General features: G+C 34.4%; 1 protein-coding gene across 1 annotated transcript; it reads left to right on the top strand.

Moving 5' to 3' along the window:
• The first annotated feature begins 7,548 nt into the window (after positions 1-7,548).
• Positions 7,549-12,743, top strand: LOC127118742 (cytochrome c oxidase subunit 6b-1). The gene is made up of 5 exons (XM_051049000.1): positions 7,549-7,719; positions 8,910-9,221; positions 9,330-9,412; positions 9,516-9,597; positions 12,405-12,743. The coding sequence occupies exons 1-5, from the start codon at positions 7,681-7,683 to the stop codon at positions 12,456-12,458; spliced, it is 570 nt and encodes a 189-aa protein (XP_050904957.1). The 5' UTR covers positions 7,549-7,680; the 3' UTR covers positions 12,459-12,743.
• Positions 12,744-21,585: the final 8,842 nt, after the last annotated feature.

Below are 21,585 nucleotides of genomic sequence, written 5' to 3'. Positions count from 1 at the left end.
CTTTCATACCAAACCCGAGGGGCTTGTTTAAGACCATACAAAGCTCGTTTTAATTTGTAAACATGATCTGGATTTTCAGCATTCTCAAAACCAGGAGGTTGTGAAACATATACCTCTTCATTTATGACACCATTAAGAAAAGCACTCTTTACGTCCATTTGGTAAAGCTTAAAATCGTTGGAACACGCATAGGCAACCAAGAGACGTATAGCTTCAAGGCGAGCAACTGGAGCATAAGTTTCCTCATAGTCTATGCCCTCCTCTTGGTTATACCCTTGTGCTACTAAACGTGCTTTGTTCCTAGTTATCACTCCATTTTCATCAAGTTTATTTCTAAAAACCCATTTAGTACCTATGATATGATGATCTCGCGGACGAGGGACAAGTTCCCAAACGTCATTTCTTTTAAATTGATTAAGCTCTTCTTGCATGGCCATTAGCCAAAATTCATCAATCAAGGCCTCTTTGGCATTTTTAGGTTCTACTTGTGAAACAAAAGTGAAGTGAGAACAAAAATTACTTATCTTAGAACGGGTCATTACTCCCTTTGAAATGTCTCCCAAGATGTTGTCGATAGGATGGTCTTTTGAGGACTTCCAAGCTGTTGGAAGATCATTCACTTCAGCTGTCTTTTCTTCCTCATCTTCTTCATGACTAATATCTTCCTCCTTCTCATGGGCAGCTGTTTTGGACTGATCAGTTTCCTTAACAGCTTCCTTGAGTATGTCTTCTGTAGATACACCCGCGTCATCAAAAGAAATACCTTTTCCGACATTTTTCGGATAAGACTCATCAAAAGAAACATGGACAGATTCTTCAACAGTAAGTAAACGCTTATTATACACTCTATATGCTTTACTTGATAGTGAGTATCCAAGAAAGATACCTTCATCTGCTTTTGCATCAAACTTCCCAATATTTTCCTTACCATTATTCAAAACAAAACATTTACATCCGAACACGTGAAGATGTGACAAGTTTGGCTTTCTTCCTTTTAAAAGCTCATAAGGGGTTTTATTTAAAATGGGACGGATTAAGATCCCGTTTAAAACATAACAAGCTGTGCTAACTGCATCAGCCCAAAAGTATTTTGGTAATCCACCCTCATTTAGCATTGTTCTTGCCAGCTCCTCTAAAACACGATTTTTACGCTCCACAACGCCATTTTGTTGTGGAGTTCGAGGAGCTGAAAAGTTATGCTCAATACCATACTTGTCACAGTACTTATCAAAGTGATAGTTTTGAAATTCACCACCATGATCGCTACGGATGGTAACTATTTTGGAATTCATTTTGTTTTGGGACAAATTTGCAAAATTCTTAAAAGCAGAAAAAGTTTCATCTTTGCTATGAAGGAATATAGTCCAAGTAAATCTAGAATAGTCGTCAACAATTACAAAACCATAATAATTTCCACCTAAGCTCTTTGTCCTAGAAGGTCCAAAGAGATCCATATGGAGAAGCTCAAGGGGTCGAGAAGTTGAAATTATATTTTTTGATTTAAAGGAGACCCTTGTTTGCTTTCCCATTTGGCACGCGTCACATAGGTGGTCTTTTGAAAATTTTATTTTTGGAAGACCGACTACTAGATCCTTAGATACAACCTTATTAAGCAAATCGAAATTAACATGTGCTAAACGTCTATGCCAAAGCCAAGAATCATCATTCAAGGTAACTAGACATTTAGTACTTGTTAAAGATACATCAAAAAGGTCAAGCATATAGATGTTGTTTACTCTTACACCCTTAAACACAACGTTCTGTTCAGCATGTTCAATTATGCAGCAAGTTTTTGTGAAAGAAACTTTATAGCCCATGTCACATAATTGACTTATGCTTAACAAATTGTGTTTAAGTCCCTCTACTAGATGGACATTAGAAATAGTAGTGGTGGAGGGATTACCTACACTACCTTTGCCGAGTATAGCTCCTTTGTTATTGTCTCCATAAGTGACATATCCCTTCTTCTTTGCCTTGAAGTCTATAAAAAGCGATATGTCACCGGTCATGTGCCTTGAGCAACCGCTGTCAAGAAACCACCTTCTATCTACGGAAGCAAGGCACTCATCCTACAATATCAAAAGAGAGAAGTTGGTACCCAATTTTCATTGGGTCCAAGTGGGTAAGTGCTAACATGGTTGCCTTTTGGCTTCCATTGATAAATACCTTTAGGGACAAGAAATCTCCTAAACTTGCATTTCTCAATGGTATGGCCAGTACGACAACAATAATGACATAAACCATGATGATGTGGATGTTTATTCTTGTTCATTAAATCCTTTGGAATGAAAGAGTATTTTGCATATGGTGGATTTAACGACTTCTTAAACAACCTAGAGTCAACGACATAAGTAACCTTAGGTTGTAACGCTTTTTCTAATTTGACCTTGAGAGTGTTTACCTCTTTTTGCCAAATATGACAAGCGTCACAGTACCTAACTTTACTACATCCATCAATGTCAATATCTTTTGAATTTTCTGCAATACTAGCTTTTAACGCTTCTAAATCATTTTCAGCTTTGTATACTTTACCTTCCAAAAATGAAAAAAATTGTTTATCGGAAGATAGTCTTTTAAAAGCATCTACAACTTCGTTATGCAGTTTTTCAAAAGCTATTTTCAGTTCGGAAAAAGACATAGAAGAGAAATTATTGTAATAGGCTTGTTTTACCTTTTTGTCATTGCTTTTCTTCTTGTGGTAGGACAAACTTTTGGTGTGAGCCATAAGGCACAGATTTGCGGTTTCATCACTATCACTTGAGTTGTGTGTGCTTGATGAATCACTATCACTTTCCCATGCAATGTAAGCTCTTCTTTGTTTGTTGTACCCTTTTGGTGAAGCTTTTCTTTGATCCTTATATTTCATAGGACAGTCTGTTTTGTAATGTCCAGATTTACCACAATTAAAACAAGATCCTCTTCCTCTACTTTTCTTATTCTCTTCCTGTTTCGCATCTGTAGATTGTCTTCTAAACTTCATGAGGTTTTTGTCGGAATGCTTGACTCCATTCTTTCGAATGAATCTATTATATCTCCTTACAAACAGTCCCATTTCCTCATCATCCGAATCTTTGTCACTACTAGAATCATTTTCACTTTGCTCTTTTCGTGAGGACTTAGAGCTAGAGGCCACAAGAGCTATTGGCTTCTTCTCTCCCTCTTTGTCTCTTTTCTTCTCCTTTTCCTTCTTACTTTTGTTCTCATATTTTTCAAGACTTTCCAAAGCCTGCTGATGTTCTTCCAGCTTTCCAAACAGAGTTGTAATCGTAAGTCTCGTTAGATCGTTGGCTTCCTTAATTGCTGTTACTTTAGGTTGCCACTCCCTGCTAAGACACCTGAGAATTTTATTAGTAGCAGTTTCATTGGAAACAGGTTTTCCAAGTGCATTCAACCTATTAGTGAGATGAGTGAATCTCTTTTGCATGTCGGAGATAGATTCTCCTTGTTTCATGCGAAAGAGCTTAAACTCTTGATTTAGTGTGTTAATGCGAGACTGTTTTACTTCAGTAGTACCCTCATGGGCAACTTCTAAAGCATCCCACATTTCTTTAGCTGTCGTGCAATGAGATACTCGATAATACTCATCAACACCAAGTGCTGAAATTAGCATATTTCGAGCTTTCCAATCACACGACCACTTTTTCTCATCTTTCTCATTCCAATCAGCTTCTGGTTTAGGGACTATGGCGCCAGCCGCATTTGTCATAGTAATTTGAAAAGGACCATTTTCAATGGTAACCCATACTAGCCTATCCACAGAATTTATATGAACTCGCATGCAGTCTTTCTAGTAGCCGTAATTTTCACCGTTGAAAATAGGCGCTCTATTATACGCCCCCTTTGGTTCAGAATCCATACTGTTACAGGCAGCCACAGAGCACCAGCGAACCGGCGCTCTGATACCACTTGTTAGACGGTGTGGCTAGTGATCGAGAGGGGGGGTGAATAGATCACCTCTTTGAAAATAAACAGATTAAAAATTTTATCAGAGTTATTGAAACTTAGCGGAAAATTTCAGTCCCGAATCGACTTCCGTCTATTCTGAACCGCTACTAGAAAACCGAACACGCGAATGTAATGCTGGATTTGAATTAGAATGACAGAAAATATTAACACTAGAATCTTATTAAATTGAATGCACTTATCACTAAATCCTAATTCCAATGAATAAAACTCAGCTAACAGTTTTGTCAAACAATTGGTGTGTATGTGATCAATGATGAACAACAGTGGGGTTTAGTTAAAGAAGTTTTCTTGCCACTGCTGTCTCTCAAAAATTACAGTCACAACACACTAACTGAAATTGCGAAACTGTTTGGAAACGTAAAGAGGAGTAAGGAAAGAATACGATACGCAGAGATTTGGTAAGGAAGTTCCCCACGTCGTCCTCGCGTGTGGGTACGTCTCCCTATCAATTTCAAATGAAATTGAGAACTGTAATTATCAATAATGCCGAATTCGTTGATACAAGGTTTCAATACAAAGACAGAATTCTAAATCCCAAGAACTTCTTCTTGTATGAAACCTCCACTTGATCTGAGCTCGATCAAGAATTTCCTGCAAGAAATTGCAAACAATTCACCGGTTCCACGACCTGTTTGCGAAATCCCCTGATTTCCAAACGCAACGCTGCGGCTGAATCTGTTCTGCAAACGTGACTGACAAACCCTCAAGAACACTCCAGTTCTTGAAGGACAAACCAATAGGTTTTTCCTCGAAACCCCCTTCAACCTTCAACTCAGCTAGATCCTTGATCGTTCCACTGAACACCTCAGCTAGACCCTTGATCGTACCACTGAACGTTATCTCGTTGATCCTTTAATCCGAAGAACAAGAATGATTATGTGTTGATGTTCTTGAAGAAAAGTGATTGAGAAGATGAAGAAGATGAAGTATCTTTCAGGTTTCTATATGCTCCAAAACAATTGCTACTACACTACTTTGATCTTGTGTTCAACTGTTTTTCTCTTCTGAATTCGTCCCCTTGCACTGCTGTCAAAATACTTCTTATATAGAAAGAACAGAAGCTGTTAGTTGGTAAAATAGACTCATGTATTGATACATGATGTTATGCATCGATTCATACTGTAACTTTGAATATTTTTAGAGGGTTAATGAAGGCATGTATCGATGCAAGGCGAGGTTGTCGCTAGAGATTTAAGCAAATAGGATTGTCCAGTTGCTAGCGATCCTATCACTAAAATACCCCCATCAGGGGATAGGGCTAAGCGTAGCGAAAAGGGTTTCCCATGAGATGGGAAATCAAAACAACTAGGCCCACACGGGATTTCTGAATAAGTGATTGTCTGATAATGAGCGAGGAATACCCGTCTTTCTGCTAAGCAGGATGGATTGAACTCATAATTCATTAGATCCTTTTGATGAATGTCAATTAAATATTTTAAGTATATTGTTCCCGGTTGCTCAATCATTTGATAACCAGAGTTATTCTTTGATAACTCATCACTATTAGTCAGACTCACTAAAATTTGATCCATCCTTTTTTCTGTCGTTAAGGTAGAAAACTGAAGTAAGAATTCTCGTTCTTTATCAGCAATCAACTCACTATTCGAGATCCAGGATTCTATTTTATCATTAATCCAATCACCACTATTCATCCTTTTTCTTTTCTTTATCGTATGTATCGATACATAGAGCATTTCAACTAAGCTTGTATCGATACAAGATGCGTGTGGATCGATCCATAGAGCATTTTACCTGTCCATGTATCGATACATGACTCGTATGGATCAATGCATGCTGAAGCAAAAGTGTTTTGTGGTTTACAACATATTTCATGGATCGATGCATAAGATCATGTATTGATCCATACTGATACAGAATAGTTTTTATGAGTTCTTTTAATAGATGTATCACTGTGGATCTTCATGTATAGACATGAGACAATAGTATGAGATAAAAACACAATTGAATCATGCAAAATGATGCACATGCCAACAATTGGTCAATGATCACACAATTTGCTATCATTCAAAACTTATTCAAGGTAAGGACTTTGCTCACACTCAGGAACTTAACTAATGTCTCTCCTCAAGAACTCAATGAAAGTCTCATGTGGGACTCAACTAAATTCTCACTTGAGGGACTCACCTAAAGTATCGCCTTTGGGACTTAACCAAAGTCTCGCATGTGAGACTCAACTAAAGACTCGCTTGTGAGACTCAACTAAAGTTTCACCGAGGGACTCAACTAAAGTCTCGTTCAAGTTACTCCACCCGAGGTTTTATTCCAACAAAAGAAAGTAAAACTAAATCACTTTGCGCTTTTCAAACCCTCATGCTTAAGGCAGTGTGTATTGGTACACATGTAAGGGCCCCATAAGAGGAATCGAGTTATGCAATGCCCCACCCATAATGCTATACTGGTCGCTTGTTTCATATACCTACAATCCATTTATTGGACGTGACTCCCCTTCCTAAAATACGTCGCCCACATCTTATTCGACTTGCTCGAAGAAGGAGAACGTGAAAAATGGTATGTCCCTAATTCACAATAATACAGAAGAAGTCGTGGAGAAACTAACCATACTCTTATGAATAATAGAGGATTAATTGTCCACTCCCACATCTCTTGAGAAGTGGTTGCTACTTCCCAGGTGCTCGGGATCCAGACTCAAATACTCTAATAAATTTCCTAATCCAGAAGTTAGGGAGGGCGAATTTCATTTACGTAAATACCACATGTACCAAGTTTCTCATCTCCCTATGTGAACTAACTTTAACCCTACAACAAATCTTAAAAGATTATGACATCCCTTAATCATTAAGGATTGTCACATATTATATTTTTTCAGCATGAATAATTTTTAATTACAATTATTCCCAATCTAAGATGGAAACACTTAGTTTAATATTATTACCTTTGACCCTTAACATATTCTTTTTTATGGACTTTGAATAATATAAATTCTACTTGCACCCCTCAAGAAAATCACATCCACTTACCGCCTTTTGTGATTGCTCACACAATCATTTGCACACCATCAAAGGCCTAACAAAGAGAGAGTCATCAAATGAAACTCCCACAATCACTTGTACATCATAATATTGATTGAAGTTGCTTTATAAGTAAAATTTGACTTTTAGGTTAATTGAATAATTGATGTATTTGATTATATATATATATATATATATATATATATATATATATATATATATATATATATATATATATATATATATATATATGCTAAATTTATCATTTATTGAGTGAATATAAAAATCAAAATTTATTTATAAAAAAGAATAGGGAAAATATTTTCTATGTGAAAAGAAAAAGATAATATAAAATAATTTTACATTGTGAATCAATCACCATACAGATCATACTGGTATTTTTAAATTAATTGTATGACATAATTGAATAATAATAAAAATATAAAACTATTTTACCATATTGGTTGACTATCTTTAATCTCATTTTCTATTAGATCAAATTGTGAACCATTCACTTTAAAAATAAAAATTGCTTTTTGTTATCACAAAATAAAAACTTGTTTGCCCTTTCAATAATAATATAAATAATATAAAACAAATAAATAATTAAAAGAACAATTCTTAACCCGAATACAGCGTAAGTTCACCTAACATCACTTTGTATTCTGACCCAAATCCCTCATCTGTGTTGCAGCCGCCTGCCTAACCACTCCTTCTTGCATCAATGGCGGAAACTGCCGACAAATCTCAAACTCTCGCGGAGGTACAATCTCTTCCTTTTTTACTTCTCAATTTTCAATTCTGCTTCCAAATCTCAACAGATCTTCGTTTTAATTCGACTCGCTTTTAGTTTTGGAATCGATTTTTTCAAAAGCTGTTTTTGTTAATTTTACAATTCACACTGATTCTGCTTGATCTTGATTTTTGCAATTTGATTTTTCATTTTCTTCTGATGTCTGTCATGTAAAACTCGTTTAACTTAGTCTAAGAAAATTTGTAATCTTCAATACACACCGATGATTCTAAGTCCAGATCTATATCATGAACGCACACAAAATATTAACGTCTTTTGTAGAATTAATGTTATCTACCGATTGAAGGCGTGTTTGTGTCTATGATGTTTGTGTCTACGACGCACGGACATTGGAAACACTGACACGTGACACCGGTAATAATTTGAAAATAATTTGAAAAAATTGAATAAAGTAAACGTGTGAGTGTTGGTTTTGGTTTTAACACGACTCTGATACGGCTACACTTTTTTTAGAGGCGTCGGTGCTACATTGATTTGTGTTATTGTCGGCGACATAGACACACATAGTTAGTTACATTTAATCACTTATAATTTTGTAATTATTATTATTGGTTTTCATGGTTTAGTGTGGTGTCTTTTGTGTTTGAGTAAGTGTTTCATAGAATAATATTCTATTGTGCTTCAATTTGCCATATGTATGAGTTAGATAATGAGAATAGAAAAACGATTGGAGAAGTTTGCCATATGTCTTTTATGTTTGAGTAAGTGTTTCATAGAATAATACTACACCAGAAAGTTTGCAAGTTTTTGCTTATGTGTACTCTCTCAGGTCAATATTATAAGAAAAAAAATTATTTTTTAAATTTATTGAATAATTGATGGATCTGGTCGAGATATAGGTTAGATGCATCAGTTATTCAATGCATCTGAAAAGTGAATTTTTACTTATAATAGTTACCAGGGAGCAGTTCTCTAGTCTATAACTGTTTAACTATGTAGAGAAGTTGCTTGTCATTATACATTTTGGATGTTATATTATTTATTTCTACGAAAAATTGGTATTATGATATGTTGCTAGTTTGTGTTTTTTGTTAGGTAGTGATGGTATTTTCCTTCAATTTCCTCAGCTCAATACATGTTTTCTAATGTCATGTAAGATTTGAGGTGAAGTTAGTTACAAAAATTTGTTTGACTTGCAGCAATACTATGTGAAGGACAAACAAGAGAAAGTAGAGGTAGTTGAAAAGCCTGTTGCAGTCGAGGCAGTTGAAAAACCTGTTGTTGTCGAGGAAGTTGAAAAGCCAAAGGAGGCTACTTCCGAGGAAGCTGTTGTTGAGAAAGCTGAAGAAAACACTCTAGAGCCAAGCAGTGAAACTGTTGTCGAAGAAAGCAAACTAGAGCCAAGCAGTGAAACTGTTGTCGAAGAAAGCAATCTAGAGCCAAGCAGTGAAACTGTTGTCGAAGAAAGTTCTGGTGATCAAGAGGAAGCTGAAGAGAAACCTGAAATTAAGGTGTCATTTATTTGCCTGAATCATTAATCTGGAACTGTTGTTTGAATTCATCATAAGCAAAGTTGTTGCTCCTTTCAATAATTTGATATTTGTGCCGTTATTTTCCAGCTAGAGACTGCTCCAATAGATTTCCGTTTTCCAACTACCAATCAAACAAGGCATTGCTTCACCCGTTACATTGAATATCATCGGTGAGTCATACTCTGTTGGCTTTTATTTTTATGGAGCTTCTTGTTCGCATACACTGTAAAGTTGCACTGTTATTTTATATTGTCTCTTGAAATTCATGTGCAGATGTGTAGCTGCAAAGGGAGATGATGCACAAGAATGTGATAAGTTTGCCAAGTATTATCGTGCTCTTTGCCCTGGCGAATGGGTATGTATATTCAATTATCAATATTCTTTATTATTGGCTATGCACCAGGATCTGTCTGTCAAACAAAATTTACTTACAAATATATTGTCTTGCCAATATCAAATTTCTATGTCTTGATGACCTATCTGCTCTCTCACATGGAAATGGAATTTGCATCATTTACTTATTTGGTAGTAATATATTTCTTATGAGGAAATTACACCTTGTTTGCTACAACTTAGCTTTTCTTTGGTTTTTGTTCCACTTCACATGATATCTGATTTTATGCTAAATCAGAAAAATATTTCTGTGAAATTGCCAATATAATAAAAATTATAGTTATTAAATATGTTAGGCTTTGTGAGGAGTTCAAAGGAACAGTAATTGTCCCTTTAAAGCTCATTCGTAAAATATAGAAGGATGTTTGGAATGGCTTCTGTCCACTTCAAAGGTACTATAATGGAAGAAATCCACGCAGAACAGAAGTTGCATGACACAAAATCTTTATCCAAGTCGATTGTCTTGATATTGCTGCATGAAGAAAAGAACTCTGCTCCACAGAGATGTGAACTGGTTTTGGAAAAAAGTGTGGAAGGTAATGGGAATCACCTTTGTGGAGTCCAGCCAAAGTAGGCGGTTGCTCCTCGGATTTAGCAATAGGCTGAGATTTAGCATTTATGGAGTTAATGCAGCGAAGAAATCATGTAAGGTAGGAGATTTGCACAGACTGAATTGCATGAGAAGTTCAGGGAGAAGGGGGCTTACCAGTAAGTTCTGGTATAAGGTTAGGATGAGTATTAGGACGTGGGGGAAATATTGAAGTTGGGGACAAGTCATGTTAGATATCCTTTCAAAGTAAGGAGGGACTAACTTATAGCCAATCCTTGAAGACATGGACATATCGGAGAAAAGAGGGTGTTGATGCCTGTGAATTGTGGAACAACTAGTAAATTAATCTTTATGAATTTGTTGAAAGAGTTGAAATTTAAAGTAGAAGATACCCGTCAATATTTTGAAGAGGTGGGGTTGGGCTAAGGTAGGGAATAGGGTATTTGCAAGATGTAGCATGATGATACAAGGAGGGGGAATCAAGCATAATTTCTTTTTCATGGAGTAAGGAGGGACTTTGGTAGTTTTAGGATTGGATTGGTTATCAAATTTGGGAAACTGGTACATTGGCTTCTGAAATTTGATCATTAAGTTGGGAGATAAAGGGGTAGGAAGGGAAATGAGCATGGGATTGACAAGGCCCAACTAGACTAGGAAAATAAATAGAAAGGAACAGGGAGTTAGTATAACAGTACTAGGAAAATAAATAGAAAGGAACAGGGAGTTAGTATAACAGTGGGGAGGAAGGCAGATTAGGCAGCAATTGAGTTGTGTCTTGAGGGAAGTCCAGAGTCTCTAAATAGGTGTAACTTGTAAGCATTCAACCCTTCAATGCTCACAATGGGTTTAATTGGGTAATTTTGTTCATACAATTTAGAAGAATTTTTTTTCCACTCTTTCATGGCACCTGTGTGAGAGAAGGTTTTGTTAAGAGGAGATTTTCCCTTTGCAAGGTACTGGCTTCTTAGAAATCTATGGGCAATGCATTGCTAGAAATGAGGGAGAAGGATATTATGTAGCTTATCAACGTAGAGCCAAAGAAAAGAATAAAAAACATAGAGCCAAAGAAGGAGAGGGACATCAGCAGTTTTCACTTTAACAATTATAGAAAACATACTAGCTGAGTTTGATAATGTTTCTCAAGAACAAAAGGGCTTACCACCTAAACATACTATCTTATTGTAGCGTGTTCAAATTCCAAACTTGTGTGTATCCATACTACAAAAAAGTAGATGAAAATATTGTGTAGGAGATGCATTTCTGCGTAGCACTAGCCCCCTTGTAGTAGTCCTATCATATTAATTAAGAAAAGATGTTGTGTGGAAGGTTTCGTGCAGACTATTTCTAATAGATTCCCAATGATTATTTCATCCAAATCAGATCTCAATTCCGGGTACCATCAGATTCCCCTGGAGAGTAAACGACATTCCTAAGAAAGTCTTTTGTACTCATGAAGGGAACTGTGAGTTTCTAGTTATGCCCTTTAGTTTAAGTAAACATTGGGTTTGAGTACACGACCAAATTATGAGATGTGATGTGCCTGATCAGATTTAAGAGTGAAGGTTTTGTAACTTACTGCGTAATTAGCAGTAATATTGGTGTGTGAATCTGTGTAATGAGAGAGTATAATCAAGAGAAGGAGGGGAAGAGACAGGTTAGGGTAGTATTACTATCAGTTGGCACTGTTAGGAGAGACCCGGCCCTCAAATAGTTGGGCAATTTTATTTTATTTTTGGTTCTTGCATTTTCTTGTTTTAGACCCTGGAACTTAAATTACCATGATACACACAGGCCTAAATTTTCATCATTAAAATACATTATTCAGTGCTCTGTTCTACCCTTTCTGGTTCTTGTCAACGTTGAGTATTCTTTCTCAGTTAATCATGCTTTAGTTAATTCATAAAAATATGCCACCTTTGTCTTTTTGAAGTTAGATCTTTTTGTTCACCAAACCTGCGCTTGAATAATAAATTTTGTAGTATTTTACTTAGGAACTTACCAAAACGTGCAAGTGAACTCATCGTCGTATTTGAAATATTTCGTATTTACAGTAACTATTCTATTAAATAGCAGTTGCTATTGGGTCAATGCATATACTTTTGAATCTTTTTCATGTCTTTTTCCTCAATGGCTTAATTATAGTCCATTTCACAAATATCTTCCTGTTTTTTTCTTCTTCTGTTCGTACCAATTTTAACATAATTTGTTGATTGCATCAGGTTGACAGATGGAACGAGCAACGCGAGAATGGAACATTTCCAGGCCCGCTGTAGTGTGGCATATGTCTGAGATAGATGCACAATTCACTTGCAGTATTACATTTAAAATTGCGAGATAAACTTCCAAACATTTTAGGGAATGTTCAATGTTGCGCATTGGGTTAATAAGAAATTTTGCTTTTCGATTTTTAAACCAGCTTTAGTTGTAAAATTGCAGGAAATGCTTCTGGTGAAATGTCCAGATATCTGTCTTGTTAATTACTGGATTCTTGACTGAGGGGTTGGTGTCTGAGTTTTTTATTCCCCAAAGTAATAAATTAAAAGAGTTTTTAGGATCAATATTTTATCCCCAAAATAATACTAGTATTGTCTGACTCTAATGTTAGCTGATAGGGAGTGCATAGTTATTTTTAGAATCAAACCATATTCATTTATAAACTATTTAAATGGTTAGGATTTATGACCATAACCATACTTTAATTAGAATAGATTATAAAATTGGTTATGGTTTTATAACCAGTTTTTTTTTTTTATAATATAAATCCGGTTTTAAATCGTTTTTGAGTGATTATTTATAAATTTGGATGGAAAGTTGATTATTTTTTAGATGGAAAGTTGATTATTTTTTGTTTAAAAATTTGGTTTTATTTTAAAACCATTTTTAAAATACATATATAATTAATTCAATTTGAACTATTTTAAAATTTCAATTTCAATTGAAATTTGAACTATTTTTAGTCAATTTCAATTTACGTATATTAAAAATACATATATAATTAATTCAATGTGAACTATTTTAAAGTTTTACTTTTATAGAGAATATAGGACCATGAGATTTATATCTTAGTGTATTGTATATTCCTAATGAGTATTATAAGCTATGCTTTGCATGGATTTTCTTTTTTATTTGTTTGCACTATAATTTTTTATATATTTATAATTGGGTCATTTCAAACGCCATACATTTTCTATTTATCCAAAACGTTCTCTTTTATTTTACATACTTAACTTTTGAGTTCCACTATTTTTCTTTAATATGCTATTTATCCAAAATGTGATGCTTTTTCTATAGCGGTTTTATAAAAAATTGTCCTTACAAATCAGTTTTAAAATAATAATAGTTGATTTAAAAAAAACATTGAATTGTTAATAAAAAATAACCGATTTTAAACAAAACCATCAAATTTAAAAAATAAATAACTGATTTTTATCTGAATTTAAAATAGTTTTGAAATTTTTTATCAATTTGAATAAAAAAAAGCTGGATACATAATCAAATTTATAATTGGTTTTAATTGAAATGTGATTATGATTATAATTATAAATTCTAACCATTTCAATAATTTATGAATAATTATGATTTGATTTTTGAAAATTCTACACACACCCTACTCATTCTATTTTATATATCACATAGCACAAATATAATAAAAATCAAATTTGTCTAAAGGAAGTTGATTTATTTGTGTTTTGTGTTTAAGGACAAACGATTTCATCCTTTAAACGCATCAATCAACGTTCGATTCAATTGAACGACTACACGCACAACCCGTCACATTTCATCTAGATAGTTTTAACCGCTCACATAAAAAGATTTCATAAAAAATCTCTTTGTTTCTAACGCAATTAAATAGTCTTCACATTCTTTATAATATCTTTATTTTTATTTTTTATAGTGTTTCAAAGCCACTCTTTGAACTAATCGTTTCTTTTGTAGTTGAAATTTAAGTTGAGTCTAGAACTAAACCAAATCCTCTTAACCCATTCACAACTTTTAAAGATGTGATTCATGGTGATGTGTTAGACATTTGGAGAGGACTATGAGACAATTAATTCGTCTTTTGCTAAGTTCAGTCCTAATTGGAATAACATTGTTTATAATACACTAACATAGGGTTTTGATCCTAGGTTGGATTCTTATGTTCCAAAACTTTTCCTCTTCATTGTAGTTAACTCTGTCTTGAAGGTACTTAGTGTTCCAAAACTTTTTCCAAAACTTTTCCTATTATAGTGTCTTTTGAAAACTTTTCCCAAACTTTTGCTATTATAGTATCTTATGTTCCAAAACTTTTGTTTCTCCTTCATTGGACTTGAAAATAGTAAACATAACAAACAAAACTTTTTCTCTTTATAGTATCATATGGTGAAAGTCCCTAGGGCCTTATTGATATGGTTTTGGAAAACTGTTTTTTAGTTTTTAAAAATTAAAAATTATAAAATTTGTTTGGTAGTCTAATTTTATAAAACTATTTTTCAAAACTATTTTTTATTTGTGAGTTTTTAAAACTAAAAATCTAAAATAGGTTTTAGAGGTTTTGATTTTTTGGTTTTTAGTTTTGAAAATTAGAAAGAGGACAAAACAAGGAAAACTGGTACTATATTCATCAATGACAAATTTGTAAGATTGTTCAACTTTAAAACAATTTTTAAAAGTTAGATTACCAAACATGTTTTTTCTTTAAAACTGGTTTTTTAAAATTAATTTCTAAAATAATTTTTAAAAATTAAAAACTAAAACTCATTCAAAGGGCCCTTAGTGTTTCTATTCTTTTCTTTTAGCCAAGAAACTTTTAGCCCTTTGACTATAATAGATTTCTTCAACCTCAATGATATATAGAATATTCAAATTTAAAAGAGTTTTGGTTCCGAGACAAGTAAGGTTCCATTGAGCCTTCTTGACTTGTATGGTTAGATCTCCAAACTTAGATTGAGTCCACTTAACTAACTAATTAAAAGTGTAGTTTAATTTATAAGAATGATTACCGGTAACATTCTTCTAGCTTTGAATGACAACTTCCTTACTTTCTTCATCTAATTCTTTACTTTCTTCATCTAATATCCATATTATTTCAAATTTTGTCTTCTGAATACTTTGAGAAACACTATACCCGCAATCCTGGTTAGCACCGACAATAATAATATAGGGTTATGATCAAAAGGGTATCTTAGAATATGATTATTGAAGTAAGTTTGATATTTTTCAAGCCATTTATCGGAAATAAAAAATTTGTCAAGTCTAACTTGAATGAAATTAACACCGGTTTGGTTGGTAAAAGAAAAATCATCATATTTCTATTAAACTTGGATTCAACTCTTGACTTTTTCAAAATTTAATTCATTTTCTTTTTAAAATGTTTAATAGGGAATTTCTTAATGCACCCTATAGATTATTAGGGCACCACGTAAAAATACAAAAATATCCTTAGATTTCAGATGCATCTCCAGATCCATCCCAAATACACATATCCTAGGCCAATTCTGAGTCACGCCCTAAGAGTGTGACTTTTTTGGATCCGGAGATGCATCTCCGTAACATGTCCGTAGATACATCTCCGTAGCATACTGAAACAGAAACAGAAGTAGAAAATTAGAAAGTTGTCTTTTGACAAAATAAAATTATTATTTATAACATAAAATCAACATCATATAGGTGACGTTAACATAAAATAAAATATTACATTTCAATATTCAGGCGACACTAACATCTTCACAATATCTTCGACCGATCTTGAAATCGTCGCTTCCACCTCGATCGAAACTTTTGTTTTGGAATAGAAAAATATATTCCACATAAACCTTACATATACACATGTCTTGAACTTATAGTTGATGAAATCAATCTTGTCTTCGTTGTTAATTGACGGTGAACGGTACTCAAACTTCACAATTTTTCGATTATCTCCGTAAGATATGAGATTCTCTGCACTTCATATTGCAGATCTGCAAAAGAGGTGTACTCATTGATCTTAAATTTTTGCTCGGGTATCGCGCTGGAAAATGAGACATTTGCGACATATCAAATGATGTTCATTTGCGACATTTTTTATTTGTATGAGACATGATATAAAAGCTTATATTTATAGTAGTTGTAGACAAATATGGACCTCAAAAGTTATATCTTGTATTAGTGGAAGTTTCAGAGAAGCATCTCCGGTACCATCCTATTCTCGTATTCCAGAGATGCATCTCTGGAACCTCTCATGGTCCAGACAGAAAACAGAACCTGTGTGTTTTGTTTGACAAATAGACATTTTTTTGGCAAACATCAAAATGTATCAAAATATTTGAAATTATATATATTACACTTCATTAATATTAATACACAAGTACATACAATTAATTAATCACGAAAAACTAAAATGAATCGAAATATTTCTTGCCGGCTAAATCTATAAGTATGGGTGGTACCCCTTTTTACTTGTGTGTATTTGGTTCTCTTTCAATGTTGCTCAATTTGGTGAACTATTACATCCTTTCCACAAATTGGTCCGACCAAGTATCGACTTTTATTGTTGAATGATTCGTCCACTCCCTGATGTAAGTGGTATAGGGCATCCCGATTTCAAATAAACTTGAAAAAAGTGCTGTAATTTTGAAAGTCATCCAATACGCATAATACGATCATTTGAATTTTGAGGTTGGACGGTGTGCAGCGGGAAAAAAGTTTTTGAAAAACCGTATCTTGTAAGATCAATACACACTCCATCATACACATTTGTTATGAGATGATCCATATCATGGAAGCACATCTATTTTTCATTCGATGCCGGTCCACTAATGCAAGGAACAAGAGACTCGTAAGTTGCTTCAAAATTTTCTTTCTTTCCGTAAAGTCGTGTGTATGATTTTTTATGGATCATCAACTCATGAATAAGTTGATGACATACAAGTGTTTGATTATCTTCTCCTTTATCGGGCTACCAAGTTTCACCTTCATTGAGCCTTATTGACTTTTACAGTCAGATCTCCAAACTTAGATTGACTCCACTTAGCTAGCTGGTTAAAAGTGTAGTTTAGTTTATAAGGATGATCACCTGTGGAATTCTTCTAGCTTTGGATGACAACTTCCTTACTTTTTTCATCTAATATCCATATTTTTTCAAATTTTGTCTTCTGAATACCTTGAGAAATACTAGATCCACAATCCTGGTTAGCACTGACAATAATAATATAGGGTTATGATAAAAAGGGTATCTTAGAATATGATTATTGTCGTAAGTTTGATATTTTTCAAGCCAGAAAACTGCAATTATCATCACCCTCATCTTCTCATTTACATCTCTGGACAAGTGTGTGATCATATTCTTCTTTACCGAGCAAAGCCTAAACAGTCAGAAAACCGCAATTGCTGTCACCCTAACATTGACGATCTGTTCGATGTATTTGTGCATAAAAATGGCATCTCGTTAATGAATGAAATTTTTGGTGGAAGCGGTGAAGGTGGTTTTCTAACGCGTGCTCCTTTAAAAACACTTTTTTTAAGATTTTGGAGTTGGTGAGTCTGGAAAAACTTTGTCAACTCGGTGTAGGCTTGACCTTCTTCGGAGCACCTTTTGTATTTACCGGTTGAGAAGGTGGTTTTAAGTCAATGGTTTTTGGATAAGCCATCTTCCTCAATTGTTATTTGATGTGGAGTTTCATATTGTCACCGACTTTCAAAAATATCTCTTGTATCACTTCTCATACGGTCAAGATAGAGATATTCGATTTACCGTCTTTCATGACAACATCATCATCAAACTTAAGCCTTTTCCAATGAATGCAAACTTCATCCATTCTTAACGGGCTACCAAGTTTCACCTTCTTTGCTATAAGAGAACACATGGGAGACCATAGGTTTTCATAATTTTGCAACCACACTTTACGCTATCAGAGCTTCCATTATCAGCTCATTTTGCTTCATGAAAAATGTAATTCAAACCTGCTCGAGATATGTTGCCGACCAACTGAGAATAAAGATTTGTATCTCATTATGCTGGTGCTGGTTCTAGTTCCAAATTTGTGTTCATAGAGTCCCAATCTTTACACAAATCTCCCTTAACATGATCGGTCAATGCACAAACAATTTTCTCCTTCACTTGGTCCAAAATTGTGCTTTCAACATATTTCAACAAATCTGGATATTTCTCGCACACCTTCCTGAAATGTATAACAAAATCAACATATAAGTTTTTAGTAGAATAATTTACTATAACATTCCATGCATCCATTATTTTTTCCATTATCACACGCGCATTCACCATTTTTCTATCTTTGGCCTTTATCTGTTTTGCCCCTACCGCGAGTTTAACCTAACTTCTCACATTTTTTGTTATGTGATACCTGTAAACTAATGCATAAGAAGTAGGAAATACCTTTGCAGCCGAATTCATCAAAGCAATATTATGGTTGGTAACAATAACTTTCGGCATCTCTTATTGGCCCTTCAACATTTCCTGCCACACCTCTAAATCCCAAGTAACATTCTTCTCTTTTTTCGCTCTCTAGAAATGAAAACTTGACAAAATAGATATTCTTAGTAGAGGTAACACCAACCATCCTCAATAGTGGAAGTCTGTACTTGTTGGTCTTATTCGTTGAATCAATGAGGAGCACAGTAGGAAACATGTTGAGCAACTTGATGGAATGAGGATGATTCCAAAATATATCTCTAACGGTTACTCCATCCTTGTACGTTCGGCACCTGCAAACATAAATGTTATCATCCAAAAGTTTGAATAGTTATTGCATTTAACTTCTATCCCCCCTTAGCGCCTTGTTATATTGGTATTGAATATTGTATATTTGCTTGATATTTAAGATATTTTTTGATCTTTTACGTTTCAAAGTTGCAAGTATATTTTTCGGTTGAACTAAATTAATGTCATGTCTGAAACACATTCCTTCTCTTCCGGCATGAGGCAACATGCAATTGGATGACCAACAAGTAATGGTTATGTAAACCACATATGACATTAAATCTCCATTCTTATTTGCCAACATATAACCACACAACTTAAAAGGGCACTCAAATTTTCTTGAATCGGTGTCACCTCGTTTAAAATTTAGAAGAGGAGGTATATATTTCCCACTTCTTACGCATGACATTGTCACAAATTCACATCTTATATTTGAACCATTATTGGACCTTCTGATTACCACACCAAATCCCAATTTTAAGGCCTCCGTACGAATCGATTGAAGCATGCGATCACGAAATTCAAACTCTTGCTCATTTTAAAAGTAGTTACCAATATCTACCTCTTTCACAACAACACCTTTGACATCCAAAGATACACCATGTTTTGGGAAAACATCGGGGTGCACCATATCTAATGAAAATAGTTACAATAAAAAAACTCAAAAACTGCTAAAACTATAAATAGAGCTGGAAAAATGAGAACATACAGGCTACAGACATGCATCTTCGAGGGAGTTCATACAGAGTCCGGAGATGCATCTACGAATTCAACACACGTTTTTTTAGACTAAAAACAAACTTGTTAGACGATAGGTCTAGACCTAGAAGGGTGTGTGTGTGTGTGTGTGGGGGGGGGGGGGGGGGGGGGGGGGGGGAATAGATCACAAGTTTAAAACTTGAACCAAAATTGGTTTTGAAAAAGTTTATAGCGCGAAGGCAAGTTTCAAAAATTTCCCGAATCAAAAATCGTCTAACCAAATCTACTATCATAAAGCTCGGATATGTGTTGAGGTGTCAATGCAATGATGATAATCCACAAGTTAATCAACAACAACTAATCATAACTAGTTGAAAATACAATAGGAAAAATCTATCTCCAATGAACAAAACACACAAAAAATTAAGTCAAACAATTTATCGAACACTTAGTGTATGATCAACTATGTTTGGAGCTTTATGTAGTGTTTGGAGCTTTTTGTTCTTAGAAATCAATCACAACCAAATGGTTTATGATCTACACAACAATAGAAATTTCAAAATGCATTCACAATTATGATCCAAATAATGTTCATCAAATGATCAATGTAATCGACAATTTGAAAACCACAAAATAAAATAGAGAGAGAGAGAGAGAGAGAGAGAGAGAGAGAGAGAGAGAGAATACATAAAGATTTGTTTAGGCAGTTTCCTAATCGACCTTAATATGGGTACGTCTGTCCTCAATTCGAATTTGAAATGAGATATTATATTATATCTTACTTTGCAAAATATGTGTATACAAGAGATGGAGAGATCAAACTATACAAACCCCAAGTTTGATGTTGACTCTACCACCTCCAAAACCCTTGATCAAAGATTGATCAAGTAACCAACAATGTCGCTTCAACTCACTTGTTCTTTCTACTTCCTCGCAAGGCGCTCCTTGTCCCAAGGATTTCACCCGGTTGAATTAATCCCAAGTGCACACTTGTTGAAACCCAAGATTTTATAACATGATCCACCGTCTCACGCTACTCCCTTTCAAGGCACCCCTTATCCCAAGGCTTTCACTCAATCGGATATGAGTTGCACCATCTTGTCTAAAAACTTCAAACCCTAAAAGATCTTGAAGGAAAACCCCAATTCGGTTTTCCGATTTGAATCCCTCAAAGTTCTCAACTAAATATTCTCGGTATAACAAACCTAATTGGATGTTATCAACCCTAATATAGATGGCACCCAATCAAAAAATGATTATGTGCAGTTTGATTGTATATATGCATAGATGAAGTTAAAGATGAAGTTAAAGATGATGAGAATGCTTTGAAATCCTGGATTCATGTGGGTTTTACTCACTCTAGAAACCTTACTAGAGAAGGATGCATGTATAAAGTATTTATATGTATGGGTGATCTAGGGCAAAAAGAAATTCAAAGGACTTGAGAAATATATGAATTTTTGAAAAAATACATCGCATAGGTCGACTTATACGATTCGCGTGTCGACCTGTTTGATGCATAGATTGACCTGTCTAAAGTCACGTGTCGGCCTATGACGGTTATGCTCTTCCTATGTGTCGACCTAAAGAGTCGGTACATGAGACAAAAGCTACAATATTTAATATTGCATCATATGTGTCGACCTATAGCCAAAAAACTTTTTCCATAGGTCGACCTGTAATTGCATGTGTCGACTTGTAATACCTATTTTTCACAAAAAATGATTTTTCATGCATGTTTGATGCATGAGACCTTTTCCAAGTTGTTTCCAAATGCTTTTATGCTTCCTAGATGCACATAGAGAATCAGAGGATACCGTCTAATATACATTAACGCTAAGGTATCCTAGTTTTGACATCATACAAAACACATCTAACAGAAGTGACACTCACAAAACTTAATGTGATCAATAAGGTTTGAATTGAATGATCTTTACCTGGAATTTCAGCTCCTTTTGCTCCTTTTTATGTGATGAAACACAAAAATGAATATTTGGAGCGAAAATGTTGATTGAGAATGGAAT

Source organism: Lathyrus oleraceus, chromosome 2 (assembly GCF_024323335.1).
Source record: "Lathyrus oleraceus cultivar Zhongwan6 chromosome 2, CAAS_Psat_ZW6_1.0, whole genome shotgun sequence".
NCBI lineage: Eukaryota > Viridiplantae > Streptophyta > Magnoliopsida > Fabales > Fabaceae > Lathyrus > Lathyrus oleraceus.
Note: the sequence above shows the minus strand (reverse complement) of the source record. Positions and strands in the feature narration are given on the sequence as shown.